The sequence below is a fragment of the Alexandromys fortis genome, unplaced genomic scaffold (assembly GCF_014885135.2).
Source record: "Alexandromys fortis isolate MF-2015 unplaced genomic scaffold, M_Fortis_MF-2015_v1.1 scaffold_8_1_9099942, whole genome shotgun sequence".
Taxonomy (NCBI): Eukaryota; Metazoa; Chordata; class Mammalia; order Rodentia; family Cricetidae; genus Alexandromys; species Alexandromys fortis.
Window position 1 is genome coordinate 1,824,282 of NW_026067898.1, and position 20,267 is coordinate 1,844,548.

Genomic DNA, 20,267 nt, shown 5'->3' on the forward strand with positions numbered 1-20,267 from the left:
CATCTTGAATAAAATACAAATGTACCAACTCCAGAAAGTGAATGATAGGTTGCAGCTGCAAAGGCATGTCTAAGTACTTGGCAAACTTTTCAATTCATAGTGCATGCTCCTCCAAAGTTCCCTACCCTAAATTTCTTTTCATTTTTTCTTTATCTGAAAGCCTAGAGGAAGAGAAAAAAAAACAAAACAAACCATATCTTTTATATTTAATGCACTAACAGTTAACTCAGGGACATTTTTATACACCATGAAAATTCAAAAGTAACCAAATAGTTATTCTACAGTTCTAAAACTATTTTCAGAAATACAAAAAGTAGACTCTCAGTCAAGAGATCTTTTAAATATACCATGTGCTGTCTTCTTAAAATTATCGCAACTTAAAAATGAACTTATCTGTTGCTTACCTGCTGCTCTGGCGTTCTTCAGATGTGTGACCACAGACGTAGCGACATGTCTTGCCACCAAATGCATTTCATTTGGACCCAGTTCATTATCAACAAAAACAATCTTGTCAGTGTCTTCCAAAGCCTCTGCTGTCATATTGGGGCTTTTATTTTTCCATTTGTGTAATAAAGAAAGATCCTCTTGGCAGGCTTCAAGACCTTCACTTTTTTCATCGTCTATACAGGGCATTCGTTGACACCACATTTGGAGCAAATTTTTCTCATTCTTTTGTCCTCCATATACTGCAGACAAAGGATTTTGTCCTGACATAAAAAATGGTCTCATGGTCTCCAGGCTTTCTTCAGGGTATGGCTGATGAGGAAAGCCATAGCTCGAGAGCACTGTGTTGACAATATTATCTGCTGCTACACATATTTTGAGTGGGGAAGCATTTGTCTTAATTTCACTTGGCTCTATTGGTTTTGCAGTCTCATAATGAAAAACCCTTGGGTTTTCCCCTTTCCCCATTTCAATGAATGACATCACTTGTTTCAGTGATTCTTCTGTGGAATCATTTGCTTTCTTAAACAATTTTTGTAACACACTGCCTTCAGGGAGAGAATTGTTACCTTTTGTGACTTCCTCAAAAAGTCCAAAGCTGGATTGCCTTTGACTCTGGTCTTCTTTGTTTCTAGAACATGATGGCCCAGCTTTCGAATTGGGCCTTCCCATTGACTCTGGGCTTTTATCTTTATTTTCCACACAGGAACTTGTGTGTGTGGGTGAATTAGGTTTCATTTCATACTTTTCTTTTGTATCATTCTCTGAACTAAGCCCCAAGCCAGATACACTCCTTTGCGGAACATGACTCCTCACACTGGTGTTTCTCACCTTTGGTGTAGGCATTTTCACGTGAGATGCAAATTCAACCTGGTTAACAATGTAAACATTCTCAGTCCTTTTGAACCAGCTTTTGTTTGGAAGGTTTGTGATCAAAGACTCACTGAAATGAGTGCATTGGTCTATCAGTGTACCAATGATCTCACTTGCGGCAATGTTCTCTTTCAATATGCTGAGTGGATATGGCTCCATTTGGCTTATTTCTGTGTCAAGCTTATTCTTGATTATACTAAGCATGTCACTGACAGTAGTGACTGAATACCGAAGTAACTCCGCATGGAAGGAATGGACCTGGAGGAGTGTGTCCTGCACAGTTTCCTTGGCTAGAGCAGTACTTGGCTTGAGTTCATCACTAAACTTTCTAAATGGATGTAACTTTGGCAACATTTTTTTGCTTAATGGTCTCTGTTGCACTTGAAAAAGATTGTCTATAGGCATTTTCACTATTTCAGAAAACTCATATTTAGAGATATGCTTAAACTTCAAGTCCACAAATGACTCTAACATGTTTAAGACTCTTTCTACAATCTCTTGCACAATTTGGTGGCTCATAGACACTTGATCTTTCATCTTCGTGGTGAAAGTCTGCATGCCAGTGAGAATGTGCTTGGTTGGAGCACCATGCTTACTTTTAGCAGCAACGCGTTCCTTCCTACTTGGTAGGATCCCCTTACTATCTTGAGTAGGTAGCTGAGATAAGAAGCACAGCTGTAATTTTTCAAATAGCATTTCAACAATTTCCCGTCCAAACATATTGATTTGTGATTTTGTATCCTCAGCTCTAGTAGATCCACCTTTAAAGTGATCGTAGAATCTGTTTTCACAGTCTTCAAGAGGCGGTAAATTTAACAGCGAAAGTGAATACTCCAAGTCTTTTGCTTTAATTGAAATTTCGGTCAAAATGTTTTCAGCTACGGTTAAAAGTTTAGACTTTTCATTTCCTGTATCACTTGTTTCTGTTTGCCATTTGTCAAACATTTTTTTAAAGATACCTTCTTTAGGAAAAATCTGTTCTAGCTGTGAGGAGACATTTTCTAAGTAAAAACACGCCTGCTGCTCAGGTGGGAAGCCTGCACCCACATTTTGCTTTGGGTGGTGGAAATCACCGAGATTTGAGACATTGCTTGGAGAAGCCAAACTGTGGTTGTTTGTAGCATACAATTCATGCAACACTTCATTGATAATTTTTCTTGCTTCAAAAATTTGATCAGTGGGAAGTGCTTTTGTATTTAACATGGCTCTTTTTTGTGCTACTCTTTCAAGTTCTTTCATAATTATTTCTAAAATATCAGTTATTATATTCTTGGCATAAATTGTTAATTCTGAAGCTGGTAGCTTGATTTTCAGTATGGTTTGGGCATCCGCTGTTGGTGGAGTTTGTGGCAGCCCAATGGCGGTTTTGGATCGGTTCTCTCTGGGAGACCTCTCTCCAGCACTTAATTTGGTCTTGCTTCTGGACTTAGTACTGCAAATGCCTAGATGCGGTCTTGTTTTTAATTTAGAGAGAGAGGTAATTTTTGACCTTGCTTTTAAACTTGTTTTGCACCCTGGCCTAGGGCTGTTCTTAGGGCTAAGTTTAGAATTATGCAGCCGAAGAAGGTACATGTCATCATAACTACCTGCAGGGGGAAATTTCTTTTCTAGATGCAGGGAAACAAAATTTGACAACTTATCAAGAACTATTTGAACTAAGTATTTTCCAATTTGCAGTGGTGAATATGGCAAAAGAGCATTTTCTAACACCAGAACGTTTAAATTATCTGCATAAAGGTGCTCTTGTGGTACCCCGACTCTAGGGGAATTACTTCTCTTCCTTACGGGATTAGTTTCTCTAAAGCATAGTGGCTTTGCTGATGAGATGCCATTGTTGTCACCCATTTCTACCTCTCTCCAGCTTTTAGTTTTTTTGTACAATGATGTTACAACTACAGAGTGCATTTCTCCCAAAATATTTTCAAGTATATCATTTGATAGGCTGTTAATATGAGACTGAAAGAACCTCTTCTGTGTTATATTTGATGTTTTACTTTTAGGTTTAGACACAATGTAGGGCATTTCATTAAATGGCGGCAAGTGGCCTATGATTTCCATTATGTTTTGACTCAGCTTCTTCAAAACCTCTTCTACTGCACTAAATATTTCAGTTTTTTCTCTTGGTTTTAATTCTCCTTTTCTCATAAATACTTCTTCCAAGACAGCTCTTTGGAGTTCCTTTTCCGTTGTTATTGGGTTTTCTCCTAAGGGGTCATTTGTAGACGGTGGTAATGTGGTCGTTTTTTCCTTTCCTTGGTATCCCAGTAAGACTTCATTTGGTATGGTTAACTGGGAACACCCAGGCTTCTCTGGTGATGATAAAAAACCACCCCTTAAAGATCCTTTGTTGTGCAAAAGTTTTAGGATGCTATCAACAATTTCACTCACAATGACATTTTTTTGAAATAAAATGTTGTTTGAATATGTGTGCACACTTTGCATCTCTAAGTCTAAATCATTTTTAATGAGCTTCAAAATAGCACTGGCAATGAAAACAGCGTAGTCCCTAAGGCCAGTTTGTGATAAGTGGGTTGCGGTTCCAAAATTTTCTCTACAACTGGCAAAAACGGGTTCTGCAAGCTCTTGGCTAGGGTCCGTTTTGGTGGTTGATAATTTCAGGACATTCACATCAGATTCAAATTTATCTGATTCATGAAAAAAGCTGTCATCTTGTTTACCATTTTCAAATGCTGGGCTAACAAATACATTTTCTTTATTAGACTGAGAGGCAGGAGTCATTAATGAATTTATTCTTTCTGTGGCAAAAGACTGTAACCGATTAAAAATAGTCTCCGTAATGAAGTTCGCATTTTCCTCACATGGGTCAGGCGCAGGTTCCCTGGTGGCTTCATTTCTCTCCGCATGCACCTGATAAACATCAGCTTCAGCTAAATTCTTATGTTTTGGGTGTAAAGAATACCCTGCCTGTTCTTCATCTCTTTGTGTAAGAAAAAGAGATTGTTGGCCCTGTGATTTTGGAGACATATCATAGAAGGCCAATCTCGAGGAAGAAGAATCCTTCGCATTTATGACAAGCATGACCAAGGAACTAAGGTTATGAAGCACAATATCCACTATATCTTTGGATACCAAGATGACGTCTGTCTTAGGAACTGACACTTTAGGGATAATATTTGTACCCATAACAACTGGTTCGTAATTTGCTTCTGAGTGTTTGCTAGGAATACTGTATTGCAGAGTAGGCGTGGCAAATGAGGGATTATTCTGATATATAATGTTTTCATAAATATCACATAAGATTCCTTCAATGGTGTCTTGAATTTGAAACTCAAGTATTTTTCGATATTCTGCCTTATTGACTAGCCTTTCAATAACTCCTTCGCGCCGATCTGAAGAGTTTTCTCTGTCGGAACTGGTGCTCTCACGCTTGCCTCTGCACGACACAATATCAAGCACTGTGTTAACAACCTGACTTGCAATATTCTCAGAGACCCCAAGGTTATTTGTCAGGAGAGGGCTTTCTTGTTCTTTATCCAACTCGTGTTTGATACCTTGTAAAATTTTCCTAGCCACTTCTTTTGCGTAAATATTTAATTTGGAAAAAGACAGTTGGCACCACGACTCCATCTGTCCCGGGTTACTATGACTCACTGAACAACAGGGAAATTGCTCATCAGAATGAGAGTCTTCGCCTGATAATGTCTGTCTTACCAGTCCCTCTTCCTGTTGTACTGCCAAAGTCACTGGGACTCTGAAGTCGACTTGGGGATGAAAGAGAGATTCCACTTTGGAAGCAGCAAAAGTTTCTAAATTTTCTAATATTGCCTGTACAATATCCTCAACTACATTTATTTTGGTCTGTCTGTCAACATTCCAACTCGACTGGACATCACACGGATTTTCATTTAAGACACGGACAGGTCCGTTTCCTGGATAGGCATGCTCACGAAAGGAAACGTTGGTGGAAAAGATGATGGTTTCACAACTGTTTTCACTTACGTGTTTTTCTGTCGTGGCAGCTGAATAAAGCTTGTGAAATACAGTCCTAACAACATCATTTACCACTACAGTTACATCTGCGTCAGACACTAAAGGGGCCATCAGCGGATCCATAAATTGAGATGTTTGAGTAGTTGATACAGGAACATTATGAGGCATACCACTAAAATGAGGATGTGAGATGGAAATAGTATTTAATTGATTGATTAAAGCACTTTGAAAAATTTCATTCAAAATATTTCTTATAATAGGAACAATCGGGGATTTCTGTGGTTCTTTGAGTTTCACTTCAATTTTGCTTAAGGTTCTTTCTAGAACCCACTGGTCAGTACAAAAGGTCCTAGTTTCTTCCCTGGATGATGTTATATCTCTGACGAATTCTCTATTTTGTGTGTCGTCGTCTAGAAATGACTCTGATTCAGCTCCTCCAGGAAGGAAATTCCCATAAACTGGTCGATATCTGTAGTTTTCAATGCCTTTGCTCTCAGAGTCAGCTTCAGTAAACATATCTTTAGATACTACATCTAAAACTAAATCAACTATGTTTGTAAGCATTTGTGTCTCCTGTGGTGAGCTTTTCATATTTTCCTTACAATCTGATGGGTTAATATTTAATTCTGTTTGAATGGCTTTCAGAATAGCACTTGACACCCTCTTTGCATGAGTGTATAAAGTGGACTGCAGTGATTTATCATGGGAATCTGTGGGACAAGTTTTGCTTTCAAGTTCCCAACCCGTCTCATTCTCTTTCTTTTCTTCATCATTGAGACCACCATCATTTTCCATGTTTCCACTGGCAAACCCTTCCAATTTAGTAAAAACCATGTTCAGAATATCTAAGGCAACGGTCTTCAGTTTATTTGGGCACATTTCTTTTGAGTTCTCAGTTTTTGAAGACCCTGGGATATCACCTTTTGCTTTGTTTTTGGTGGTGTCTTTATTCCCCATCATCATTTTGGAAATTATGTTGGAGATGATGTTCGTGCATTTGGCCATTTCCTCCAAAGTTGAAGCAAATGATAGGCTATCAATGTCAAGAGATTCTGAGATAGTTTTCAATCCAGAATTTACAATGTTGCTATCTATGTCGATATCACATAATTTTGCAAGGACGTATTCCAGAATTGCTTTGGAAATGAGTTGAACATTAGATAGTGTTGGAGGATCCTTAGTTGACTTCTCTGTGCTTTGCTTACTACAAGATGACTGAGAATCAGGCTGGGCACCTGTGAGTTTGCTTAACATTTCATGCAGTGTTTCTCCAATTTCTTCTAACACCTGCAGTTTGGGACTCTCTTTCAAATCCTTTCCATTAGTGACACTGTGGTAAAGGCACGGTGTAGCCAAGTATCGTCGAAAAGAATTTTTATCCTGCTTACTTGACAAAATGTTTTGTTTATTAACATTGTCAGACCCACACAACATTGTAGATACTGCCTTGTCTGTAGAAGTTGAAGTACTTGATTGATCTTCATTTGTACTTGATATCATTTCGAAAATACATGCTAGTAATGGACTTTCCATAATGTCATTGACACTTTTGACATGGGAGTCTATTGTTTCATTGGAATCAGCAAACATCCCTTTGCTTGTACGACACTTGGTATGGTCTGCTACCCTAAGATTTGGGATTATCTTGCTGAGTTCTAGTTCATTCTGTATAGCATCTAAAACAATGTTGACTATTTTCATTGTGTAAGTACTAAGTTGAGAATGTAATGATTTATCTGCCAGTAAAGATTTTTTACCTATGTGCAGTTTTGGACAAATAAATAACTTCAGCCTTTTGAAAATTGTATTAATGATCTTATCAGTAATATCATTTACACGCTTAGGTTCACATCCTCCAGATCTTAACTGGGAAGACTTTTCAATCTCTACATTGAGTGAGGATAAATATTTCATTTTCTTTTCACTGTCAAACCATACTTTGAATGGCGTTTTATTTGGTATTTCTTTTGCCGTTTGGGGAGTATCAGAATGATCCGGACAAGTTTGATGAACAGATGAAATGGCATTTTTAATAGTTTTAGGAATGTACTTTGAAGCCTTATGAAGTATATTTATCACAGAATCTGTTATTTCATGTGCAAATGCACAGATTTCTGACCCCGAGAAGTGCTGTTCCATCCATTCTTGATCTGATAGTCCTTGAGACTTTTCTGAGACAAAAGCAGAGGTTTCTTCATCAATTTTGCTTCCTGGGTGATGAGATGAAACTGAAGACATGTCCTTGAGCATTTCTGTTAAAATGTGTTTGACTATGTTTTCTGAAGCCTTTTGTATTTGATACTTTTGATCTTGGCTGAAAATTGAAGGATCATTAGTCAAGCGGTGTTTTGTCCTTACAATGTCTTCACTACTAAGTGATAACTCCAACTTTAATCCCCGGTCATGAGATCCAACTTTACTTTGACATGTAGGTTTTGTTGGTAGTTTATGACTTCTTTTGGATTCAAAATAAGTATCCCTTTTTGTAGGCCAGTGATTAGGAACCTGCTCTTGTGATTTTATTTTTTCATCAGTGAAGGATGAATCAAGCACACTTTTCACAAGGTTATCTATTTCCTCATCATCGTCTTCAGAATAAAGAACCATGCCTGGGACATTAATAGGGGGAAATGGTTTTTTAGTTCTAAGACCATTAAAGGTCCTTGCGGCAGCGAGTCTATACTTTTCTTCAGCATCAGGAAGATTTCTTACTCTGGGTTGCCTATGTTTCTTAACATCTGCTTTTGCTGGCACCCGGTGAAGCTGAGTTAAGACATCGTCCAGTAGCTGAAGAAGTACTACTGTTTCTTCAGATGCAATAAGTCTCTCATTATTAAGTTCAGTTTGTACATAGCCTAGTATAGTGCTTATTGCTTCTTCTACATAACCAACTAGAGAGGATTGTGAAAAAATATTTGATATTAAGTTTTGTATCTCTTCTTTCACAATTTGATTAGCAGCATCAGATTCAGAACTAGTCTTTTGGTCAGTTTTTTGATAGAATTTATGTGGTGGCTCTGTCTTAATTTGTTGATGGAAATGTTTAGTTGTGTCTTCAGGAGGAAGTTCACTTTTCTTATAAGATGCAAGAGTCATCAACTTCTCTAAAATGGTATGCACCATGTCATCTGCCACATCACACATTGGTTCCAAGGTATAAGCCAGTGTTTCTTCTGAAGTCTTTGTATCCAAGGATGAGTAATATTCACCACTAGCTGATAAAGTGGGTTTAGTATCGATGGTCAGATCTTCTTGTGAAATTATCTGCACACACTTTCTCTCAACGGCCGACTCCAGCTTCTCAAGCATGTTTTCCACAATCTCCGAAGCGACCGAGCATATGTCAACATTTGAGAGCATGTCCTCCCTTTCTGTGTCACATGGGTCCACAAAGACTTCAGCAGTCACAGAGGAAAGAGAAGGAATGGCCTGGGTTAAGTCAGACATGATTTCTTGAAAAATACTTTCTAAAATGAGCTGTGTTTCTCCTTTCAAGTGACATTTAAAGTTGACAAAAACATTCTTTAGATTTTTCATCTGATCCATGGCCTTTGATTTTTTATTATACAGAAACGGGCTCTCTAAACTATCTGTTTCTGTGCTAGCATCTTTAGATTTCTTGGTGCTGGTTTCTAACGATGGTAAAAGGTGACTATCAGATTTGCTGCTTCCTATCTTAGGAAATGGATATTCCAAGCTGGTTTTGTTGTAATTGACTTGTGAGGATATCGATTGTTCTCTCACTTGATATGTTTTGCCAATAACTGTTCTTTCTACGTGTGCTGAAGGGGGTTTCAAAGGCGTGGGTGGTTTCTTGACTGGCACGTCACCAGCAAACATGCATGGCTCTGCTTGAAATGTTTTAGCCGTGAAGCTTCTGTATGTAAAGCCCTCACTGCACGTACTACAGAAACTTGAGCTATCCGAAGAAAGGTCTGAGTCATCAGACACTGGATAAGTACTACTCTGCACTCTTTCTTCATATTTTATGATGGCTGGATATAATATACTGGTCACTGTAGCTACAACCCACGTCATTATGTTTTGAATTATGCCATTTAGTTCATCAGAAGTTATCTAGAAAGAAGATATTCAGATAAAAGAAGTCATATAAACATTTATTCCATATTTGGAAGATATGGGGATAGCATTCAATTTTCATGTTAAACAATTATATAATAATAATATCAAAAGTAGGATACCAGCACCATTTATTTAAAAAAAAGACAGAGTCTACTCATAATTTCAGACTGTTTTAAACTGCTTTATTTCATACCAGAAAGAAATATTTTGAGCATAAAATTTTATTTTATTTATATACCTTAAGAAACTATAAAAATTATTTCCCAACATTCATAACTTGAGTAAATATCTTTAAATTTAAGTTATCAAATTGCTATTTAGTCACAACTCACAAAATGTTTTAGAAAAAAAATGTGATATCAGAGCTGTGATATATTTTGAAAACAGATAAATTTGTTTCAAAGTATTTCTCCAAAAAGATATAGTAAAAGTATTTTTAATTCTTCAGAAGCATTTGTCTAACTTCTATATCAGGATGAAAAATAAACCATCTTAGTATCTATTCCATGCCATAACAATAAGTACACAGTCTGTTTTTATGGAATACAGAATTAGTACATTTTAAACTAGCTGTGTAGCTCACATGACTTATCAGTAAAATGATCTAGGAAAGCAGAAAATAGATGAATGAAAATGCAAGACATGAGAGAAAGGCTGGCAGGCTGATCCCATCCAAAATATATCTACAGTCAACAGCACAAGAAAAGATCAAATCTTTGTAGCACCCTCTCTGCTGATCCATTTTGAAGCTCATAGGAAGCGCCTAAAGAAAGGCCACTCAGCTCTAATCCCCCAATTCCTTAAAATAGTTTTTCACTACTATTATAGATGATGACTAACGTCTTGAGAAGCACAGATCGAGACAAGTTTAAGCATAAAAATCTAGGTTACATAAATATACCCTTAATTGAAAGTTTTACTAATAAATTATAAATTTTAAGATAGGAGATACTTATTCTAAATGAACAATACTGAACATACACATTAAAATATCTAATGTATTTTCTTATACAAGATATAACGAGCAACAGAACCATACTGATGTTCTTAAACTAGGTGAAGCATAAAGCATTTCCCATTGTAATATAAAAAAGAAGGCAACATCTAAAGTTTTACATGTAACATAATGAAGTTGAAGGAATCTTAGTTTTTCCATTTCTTTCAATTATATTAAACAGAAGCTTTCCGTGTGCCCTATGACTTATTAACTGCACAGGAATCAATGGGAAAAGACCAACTGCTGTGATATTACTCAGTATCCCTGATTACTCGGACTAGACAGAGTTAAATATTACTAAAATATTCCTTCTTTTATTTTCCTGCCTCAAGTCTCAGCTCACAGGTGAGCAAGTACCTTTACCTGTGCTCTTTGGTAGCAGGTTCTTCCTATGAGAATTGCTAGAGACGGATTCAGGTCTCTGGAGTTCACCATCAATATCTGCAAAGCTACACTGATTAATAATATCTCATGAGAGATGAGATCCTGTTATCTCATTCTGCTTCTCAGGGCTAGGTCCCTGAATGCTTCTCCGTGTTATAGAGTTAAGAGACTGTCCTAAAGCACCAAAAGTATTTTTTGATAACAACTTTACACTAAAAGGAAACTATTAAAATTATCTAAAAGTTAACTTCTAATACAAGAAAAGACAAAGGGTATGACCAACAAATATTAGCAGATGATTATTGGTATTTGATTTACATTTTTTTTCTAGAACGGCATATGGCAATTAGTATATTGTCTTATCAGTAAATTTTATGATACATACTTTATCCTGCAAGCAATTCTGTAGATTTTGCTGCCTGTAAAGTTAAGAAATAGTTATGATTTGTTAAGTTAGAACACATAATTTATAAAAATACTTTTAAAGTTCATATTACTTATTGTTTCTTTTTTAAGAGAGTTCTAAATAAACACAAAGTACCCTAAACTTTGCTTTGTTCTCTTGAATGTTCTTATATAATGTTTTCCTAAGATATGTGCCTTTCGACTCAAAAATGTGCTTTATTTACTCAGGAGAGTAGAACAACAACATATTACATAAACAGCCTGTGTCTGGTAGTTGGAACTCTGATAAACCTTTGATATGTATGTTTTCCAGTTCTCCCGAGAATAACACAGGATAAGAAAAAAAGGAAAAGATGATCAGTCTATCCTATCTGCTAACAGAGACAATGGAGTAATGGGTTTTATGATCATAGCTCTCTTGTAACCCTTTATCTGCATTTTCAGATTCTAAAGTCCCATCCTCCATTTGCTACATCTCACAGCAGAAAGAGAACATGTTGACTACTGTTCCCTACTACTGGCTAGAATCACGGGTTTCTGGCTGCACTCAACGCTAGCTCCAGTCATCATCATGCGATGGTGTGATGAACACATCCTTTCATGTGTTGTAATTAGATATGCTATTATATACTAAAGGGAGACTTATGAAAATGTGTAAGAATGCAATAATTAAAAATTATGTTAAGTAAGTCTAGACATCTATTTCTAATCATTCCAAACATGAACTATTTGCTCAATCTCTTTCTAATACATTCCAAAATTATTTTTCTCAAAATCTAAAACAAAATGTGGAAAAAAACATCTGTTTAAATATTGCAACGTACCTGAGTGGCAACAAAACAAAACAAAGTACTTCAATAGTTTCAGCTCAGGAATGTTTTTGGGAGCATGGCATAGTAGCTGGATTTTCAGCTAGATAGGGGACTGAGGTAGGAAGATTGAGTTCATGATGAGTTAGGCTAGGACTAAGGTAGGAGAGCGGAGGAAAAAGAGAGAGGAAACAGGTGAGAAAGATGCTTGAAGAGAGGAAGAAACAGGAGAGGGGGAGGTGACAATAGGCCATAGACCAGAACTTTCCTCAGATTTAGTTTGTTTAATAAACTCCAAGTTCCAAACTTTCCTTCTTTAATTCATTCATTACTTTGATTGTCTAAACTTTTAGTTTACTTTTTCTGTCTTAAGGCATAGACTAGAGTCCTATAGTTCTCTGCACTGACAGTATACCATGTGTCCAAACAGGGAGTAAAGACCTCTGAGAGACACAAAGAAATGACAGAAAAGACGGAATTAAATATTGACTCTATTAAGCTGCCAGTGTAGCTGAGTGAGTGGTGCCTAGCATGAGCGAGGCGCATCACTAAATCCCCAGCACCCTCCACAGAAGCAATTGTTTTTTAAAGAGAGGTATAAAATCAAAGATAATGGAAAAGCAAAGACATCCAAAACACATTCTTTTCATAAAAGAAATGGACACTGACAAAAATAGTCAGAACCATAATTCTTCAATCCTTATAAAAATGAAAGCTTACACTATTTCAAACAATATAAACTGGCCTATATTGCTTTCTTAAAATAGTTCATCATAATCAAAGTCATTAATTCTGTAAAATTTTAATATTTTCCTAAGATCTGCCATTGTTCTTTAAATACAGCATGCTCTCAATAGATCTTTGATAAATAGACTATAAAAATGTGCCTATGTATACCAAATCTCAAATGAAGACTATTTTTGAATGGTCTCTTGCTTTAAATTTTGCCCATGTGTTGCTGACAAAGTAATTAATTATATGCTAATTTGATCATAATAGCAACGTCCTGAACTTTTGAAATTTAACTTAATAAACAATACAGATTCTGAGCATAGTCTATATGGCAGAGGATTTCAGACTTAATCATCTGATGCTTACTTATTACAGCGCTGCTCCCACTGCCGACACACCTACTTCTATGTTATAAATTTTCATTTCTAACAGCAGTCTTTTGCAATTACACCTCTTAAAAGAACAAATAAGTAGGAGCTGAAAGGTAGTTGACATTGGAACAGATGTGGGGTCCCTGTGGTAAAGCCATAATAGTCATGATATACAGGTAAATCTGTACTTGTGATGAAGACTCTGACCGGACAGTAAAGGAGGTTAGAATGCTCCTCCTCTAGCATTTCTATATCACATATATACAAATAATCATTGTGTGCAATGAGGGGCTTCTTTCCTCCTCATTTTACTTGTCTGGGTGAGAGTCATTCTTTCTGACTATAACTCGTGCTGTGTATTCTGTGAGCATGCACTGAGTTCTACATACTGATGCTCGTCAACCTCAAGCTCAAAGTCATCATCAACAAAGCTTAGTTCGAACATAAAAATCATTTGCCATCAGAGATGTTTTCTATTGTATGTCCATTTGCATAAGAATCTAATTTTGTAAAGTGTGCAGTTTAGTCTATATTTCATATGATTTGTTGAGTTCTTTTTAAAATTTTAGCATTGGGTTGCTGGGCCGACAGTCCTGTCTGCAAATAGCTTGCTGTGCACGAACACTGGATTCAGATCCTGAGACCATACATAAAAGCTGGGTCAGCTTCGGAGAGAGACTCTGCCTCATTAAAATAACATATCAAGAGAAGAGAAAGAAAACTGGTGATGTTGACTTCTGCTTGCCACACCTGCATGCACACGTGCACCCCCACATAAACATCGTTAAATGTTCACAGTGTTTCTAAAACAGTAGTCACTTCTTTTCGAGTTGAAAAAATGCCAAAATATCTGCTCCCCAATATTCGAGAAACGAAAAGCTTTGTTGCCTAACATCTCTTCTCTAAACGTTGCAGTTTCCAATGCTAGTATTATTTTGGAGAACACTGCAAAACTTTAAAGAAAGAGAAAGATGATCAAGTAATCGAAATGCTATGATGAACAATTTTATCAGTGTTTAGAAGCCCATAGTTTCAAAAGTCGTAGGTAAATATTTGAGCGAGAAATCCAAAGAAACCCTGAAGTAAAGGAAATAGATGCTGGGTTCGGAGAACAGAGGACTGAACAGGAGGAAGGAGGATGGCCTTCACTTTGTCTACAATTCAAGCTCACTCTTCAAGTTTTCAAGCAATGAGGTTTCAGTAAATCTAAGTAGATTACAAAAAGGAGATTTCATGTAGTCATGTACTTAAGCAGTTACCAAAATATGAATACAAAGTTCTATGTTAATAATTTGGATACTTACATCGTTGAGTAAACAGGAGAAGAAAAAATACCCGGAGGTGGAGGACCACCCTGTGATCCTAAGCATCAAGAAAAGAAAATGATAATTTATATTCATCCTCAATAGCATTTAAAATGGAAACAACATCATCAACCTGTTCTTACTAGTAACTGACTAGTGTACAAGCTTTACAGGATATCACATAGCAGTTTCCAAAGTTCTTAGCACAGAGTTCAATGTACTGTAAAATCTGAACTCCTTAACCACCTCTCAGTGCCTAGTCTTCTGTGTGTATCCTATAGCCTATAGACAGAGTCAAATTTAATATTCTACTGTAATATCCTTCCAATGCCTCTGGACTATTGTTGCCTTGGTCATTTCCTTTGGAGAACCTTGCATTTATACTTCTTATTTTTAAAGGTTCTGCTGAGTCTGTGGTAAATCCTTTGAAATCTTTCCTTGCAACTCACCTAAATAAATAGACATCCTTCTTTAGCATTTCAAAATCACACTACCATGCTCACATTAAGTTCTTTATAGGGACTGGGAAGAGGGATCATCGGGTTAGAGCGCATACTGCTCTCACAGAGAAACCATGTTCCGTTGCCAGCAGCCATGCCAAACATCTTACAAATGCTTGAAACTCCCACAGTTTTCATCCTCTCATTTTTTTCAGGACCCTGAACTTGCTCAAGTGCACCCTAAGACATACACACAAATAATTTTTACAAATGAAATGTATATTAAATGTAAAAAAAAACAAAAATTCATGTTCCTATAATTACAAGCTAACTCATGTATCTTGAAAATGTAATAGTTTTACCATAATATTTTCAGCAAAAACTATTCATGGAATATACTATGTGGTTTATGCTTCCTTAGAAGTTGTTCATCAATTTGTCATTTGCCTTGTTCCACTGAAATGTCTGAGTTACTTTGTATATAACATAATATGATTCTGTTTCTGTCTATGGCTAATAAAGACGTAGGCAAGGTCTTTCTTCAGAACATCTGCGCTGCTTTACTGGATAAAATGTGTAGATTTGTGTATGTTAATTATGCAAATAAACAGGAAACAAAAGTCTTAGAATTAACTGTCAAGAGAAAATTTGTGTTTATATTTAGAGATATTTCAAAATCAATTTAATTAGCAATTCTTAATTTTTTCAAATATTAAATTCTATACCTTTTTTAGTTTGTGTAGCTTTGTTTTCATGTATTTTATGGTTTTGGAGAAGATGCTGAGATTATGAATGCACAGAAAAAAGTCAAATGTAGTGGCGTGTACTTTTCAAACCTGTGCTGGGGAGATGGACTAAAGCAGATCCCGTGAACTCTGTAGAGAGCCTGCTTATGCTGGTATGCTCAAATACGAGGCCAGTGTGAATTCCTCATTAAAAGAAACCCCCCTCTCTGTCTCTCCACCTCTTTCTCTCTCCCTACCCCCCCCTCTCTCTCACACACACATGTAACACGAAAGAGTTTTCATTAACAGTAATCACCACAGAAAATCACTTTACTGAATGGGCTCAAATAATGATTAAATGAGCCAATTTCTCAAGCCAAGAGAATTTTTTTAAGACACTGGGTCCTGTTTCAGGTTAGGTATTTTGTTATAGGAACAAAAATGTAATAATACAAAGAATAGATAGATAGATAGATAGATAGATAGATAGATAGATAGATAGATGATAGATAGATTGATGATGAGTAGATAAAGAACATTGGTATTAAAGAACATTGGTATGTAGAGTTATCCTTTGGTAACATTAGGATATTGTTTTGAGGACAAAGATCAAGTTCATGGATCTGCAGGTCCTTGGTACAAAATAACATAGGATTTTCACATAACCTATCCTTATCTCCTGCACATTGTATTCTAATTTATAATAGTACAAAATAAACAATGCACAGTGCATTTATAAATGGTTGTTATTCTGCATTGTTTACATAATAACCACAGGATAAAAGTACACATGCTGTGTATAGATGCAATAAGTATTAAAATCAACAGTATATAACTCAGCTTTGTGTATTTGTTAATATGTTAGTATGTTGTTATGGACACTTTGCTGTACACTGAAAGATGGATCTTCAGGAGAGAGCAGGAGGGTAAAAAGCTTAAGGGTGTCTTGGAAGGGAAAAAGAAAGAAAAGAGAAACACACAAATCTGGAGAGCATTATGTTACATGAAGTAAGTCAAAGGTGCTGAAATGTAACACTCACATGTTCTCCTTTACATGTGGAACATGGACTATCAAACTCATAAAAGCTGAATATGACAGATTTCAAGGAAAAGGACATGAAGTGATATTGGTCACAGTTTTGTCTTTTGTGAAACCAATAAATATTATGGATTCATTATGCAGTGTGATTTTTGTTAGTATTTTATTGAAGGAATATCTTCTGTGTTCTAACCACGCACACATGCAAAACACATGCACAAGCGTAACTGCGGTGAAAGGTAACTGACTGCCTGAGTACACAGTTTATACGTATGTATATCAATAACTTTATATGTCTCAAATGATTAGGAAGGTTATTGTGAATTCATAAAATTCTATTTGTAAACTATGCCTCAAAGTCTGGAAGATAGGAAAAGACAAGCTACTAGACAAGTGAAAAAGACATAAAAATATAACCATAAAATGTTAGAAAATGTTGTCTCAATTTTGATGTGATCATGAGAAATATCTCATTAAAACCCAGATGAAATTAAAATACATGAAACCTTTGAAGGCTTTTGGAACACTGAGAAAGAGAGGACAGAAAACAGAGGATGTACCGAAAAAAGGGCGTGTGCTTTGCCATTGTGCTTCCTAGAAAACTCAGAAATGACACCTGTAAAGTCTCACCAAATCACTTCCTGGACGTTAGCAAAACACAGACACATTAATAGACATTCCACAGTAGAAGGTGGGACGTCCAGGTGGTTTCAACCCTACACGAAGAACTTTGGTTAACTAATGAATGAATGTTGACAGCAGAAGAAAGAGTCTTCCTCTGGGACTCAGGGATGAGCATGTCATTGCTCAGCCCTGTAAACAAACATACAAGTAACACATTCAGAATAAGCATGTGTACTTAAGCATTTAGGACTATATATGTCTAGAAATGTACATTAATTATATATATATATATTTATTAATAAGAAGAAGGCAGGATATATGGCAGGGTTTGGAGGGAAGAAAGAAAAGGGGAAAGGATGTTATTGTAGCAAAACCTCAAAAATAAATAATCAGAATCAGAAAACTCTTTCCTCATGCCTCAAATAATAGTCCTACCCATTCTTCTCATATATGATGTAGTTTTATGCACATTCTTTATTGTATTTATAAACTTGGTTTGTGTGTGTCTAGATGTTCCTTCCATTACAGGGTCAAAGCTCTAGGAAACAGTCCTGACTACCTTTATCTATGTTCAGTTCACTGTACAAGACGGAGCAGAAATCACTGCATTCAGACGTTAACTGGCAGAGAATGTGGAACGGTATAGCAAGCAGCTGGTGGAAGACTGTTTTAACAGCTGCATGAGTTCCAGCTGATGCTCACCTGGCTCAGCAACGTAACTTGATCTTTTGCTTGGTCTTCCATTCCAGTCCCTTTGCATCTCCTTCTACATAAACAGCAACAAGAGATTTCTCCAAATTTTTATCACCAACTTACATTTCTATGTTTAAATTTAAATTAATATTGTTAAGTTTCTCACAAATTTCCATTTGTAAGAAATATTTATTTTGTGCTTATTTTATACCTATTATTTATAGAATTAAAATTAATATAATAAAAAATGTCCACAATACTATAACTCACACAGCTGATGATTTCCTAACTTTGATACTCAGCATATACTTTATTCATGTCAAATACAGTATCATTAGAAAATTTAATGAAATTAGATATGGTTGGAATTGGCATTAGGAATGGAAACTGAAGACTTATATGGTCTTATATAAGAGGAAGGTTCTCTGTCCCTGCTATGGTACCTCTTTCCTACAATATAACATTTTCTGGTAACCCTAAATTAACACATCAAGAAGGCAAAGTAGTTAATTTAATAAGAAGTAATGTAGCAATTCAGTGGTGCTGAAAAAGAGAGCGTGTACCCTCCATGAGTGATTGTGAGTTTCTGTACCTTTCTGGGCACTATACCTGCTTGCAGGGAAAAAAAATGACAATAAGCATCTCCATTTTTCAATATTTGAAATGTGAAAGCAAGCAATAAAAAAAAATCTGGTGGATTTTAGATTTTGCCCTGAGTGCCACAGAACAGTAAAATTTGGTATCTGTGAGCATCTGCTACCCATTAAGGAGTAACACGGAAAGTGAGTAGAGCATGCAATGCTCAGAAAGGTGGATAACACAGTTCAGACATACTGTTTCTGTGTAGAGAGGTGAACTGTTTCCTTGTATGTAACGAAGTGTTCTCATTGTGCAGCCTGAAGTACTGCAATAATCAATCAGCACTGTATATTACCATGCCGATTTTTACTTACAATCTCATGAACAAACTTGACACATCCTTTTTGGCCTCTTTTTCCTTGTAATGTTGTGAAAATGGATGAAACAAAATGTGGCTACAATATGTTTTAAGACACTGTTTTAACAGGTCTTCTTGATTTATTAAAAGTTAGATGCTTTAAAGTATGGTAACAATGTGGCTATTCCAACAGTTAAAGTTTTTCCTGATAGTAATTTGACAAAGCTAGTGACACCACAGATTAGTGAACTAACTATGCAAATATTTCTTTATAATAAAATGTATCTCAGAGGCATACATGGTGAGCATGACACATTTTAGATATTTTGCATTTTTATTCTGCATTATTTGATGTCAACTCTTTTGCATTATGGGTCACATAAAATTATGTCTTTTTCTTCTTTAATATGAATAATTCATTAGGAGATAATCTATTAAATATATTCTATCAAAATGTTTGAAACCCATGTAAACTCCTTAGCATAATAAATTAACACCATGATAATTTTGGGACTGCGGGTATTGATTTTATTCCTAAGATAATAGGTTGACAATTTATAAATAATATTCATTTCATATGTAATGGCTATACATTTGGGTTCCAGTGATAACTTTTTATGTGCAAATTATCTGATTACTGATGAAAAATGATAAATCAGTGTCATTAGAAACCATCCAAGAAGCTCACCTGAGTCCTCTGAGGGTTATGTGTAGGTACCACCCTGATGATGGGTTATTACATTTTTACAATTGTATGATAAAGTTCATAGATTAAGTTATACTGTAAGGTTAAAGAGTGGCATTTTCATATATTAAAATGACCATAAGGTATCTAGAGTAAATTAAATGTTACATACCTCTTCTTTTTGAGGCCCCAAAGATGCGTGTGAAAGTCTAGTAGTCTTTGTGGGTGAATTTTGAGCTGATATAACTGAATCTCTGGCTGATGTGTTTAAAGGGACTGGAGAGATAAGAAATAGTTTTAAAAATAAAAGCACTGTAGTGCCAAAGGAGAATCATAAATTGCAGATTTGCTCTAACATTCTTCCCACTAAACCGCTACCCTCACCAGAATAATCACAGTCAGCAATCTGTTTAAGTTAAGCTAACTTCTCCAAGGATAATATCTTTCTAGATGTCACTTCTTCCCAAATGCTTCCAAAGAAAATGTCTGAAATCCTTATCTTGTGATGAGCGAAAGAGCTTACTCTCATGAAACAAACAAGGCCCATTGCCAAATGGACTGTTATAATTGTATTCAGTTGGCAATGACAACTTACAGCTTGTACTAGAAAATAAACAAAGCTGGATTTTAAATTGATTTTAGGCAAAAAGCAAAGTGACAAAAAGCTGTTTTAAGAATATTTTTTCTTTTTTTTCTGATAGTTTGAGCATTGAGTTTATTTAGTGGATTGTGAAAGGGAAGGGGGTGAAGGAGAGGAGGAGGAAGAGAGGG

The 20,267-nt window shown here is 36.0% G+C and overlaps 1 protein-coding gene across 1 annotated transcript in view; it reads right to left on the bottom strand.

Annotated features, from left to right (window-relative positions):
- Positions 1–20,267, bottom strand: part of Fsip2 (fibrous sheath interacting protein 2) — a 64,858-nt gene that overhangs the window by 26,892 nt on the left and 17,699 nt on the right. Inside the window, exons 13-17 of the mRNA XM_050119425.1 lie at positions 19,669–19,772; positions 17,884–17,947; positions 14,354–14,411; positions 11,118–11,151; positions 405–9,345 (exon numbers count right to left, since the gene is read on the bottom strand). Of these exons, the coding sequence (XP_049975382.1) occupies positions 405–9,345; positions 11,118–11,151; positions 14,354–14,411; positions 17,884–17,947; positions 19,669–19,772 (9,201 nt within the window). The remainder of the gene's footprint in view (positions 1–404; positions 9,346–11,117; positions 11,152–14,353; positions 14,412–17,883; positions 17,948–19,668; positions 19,773–20,267) is intronic.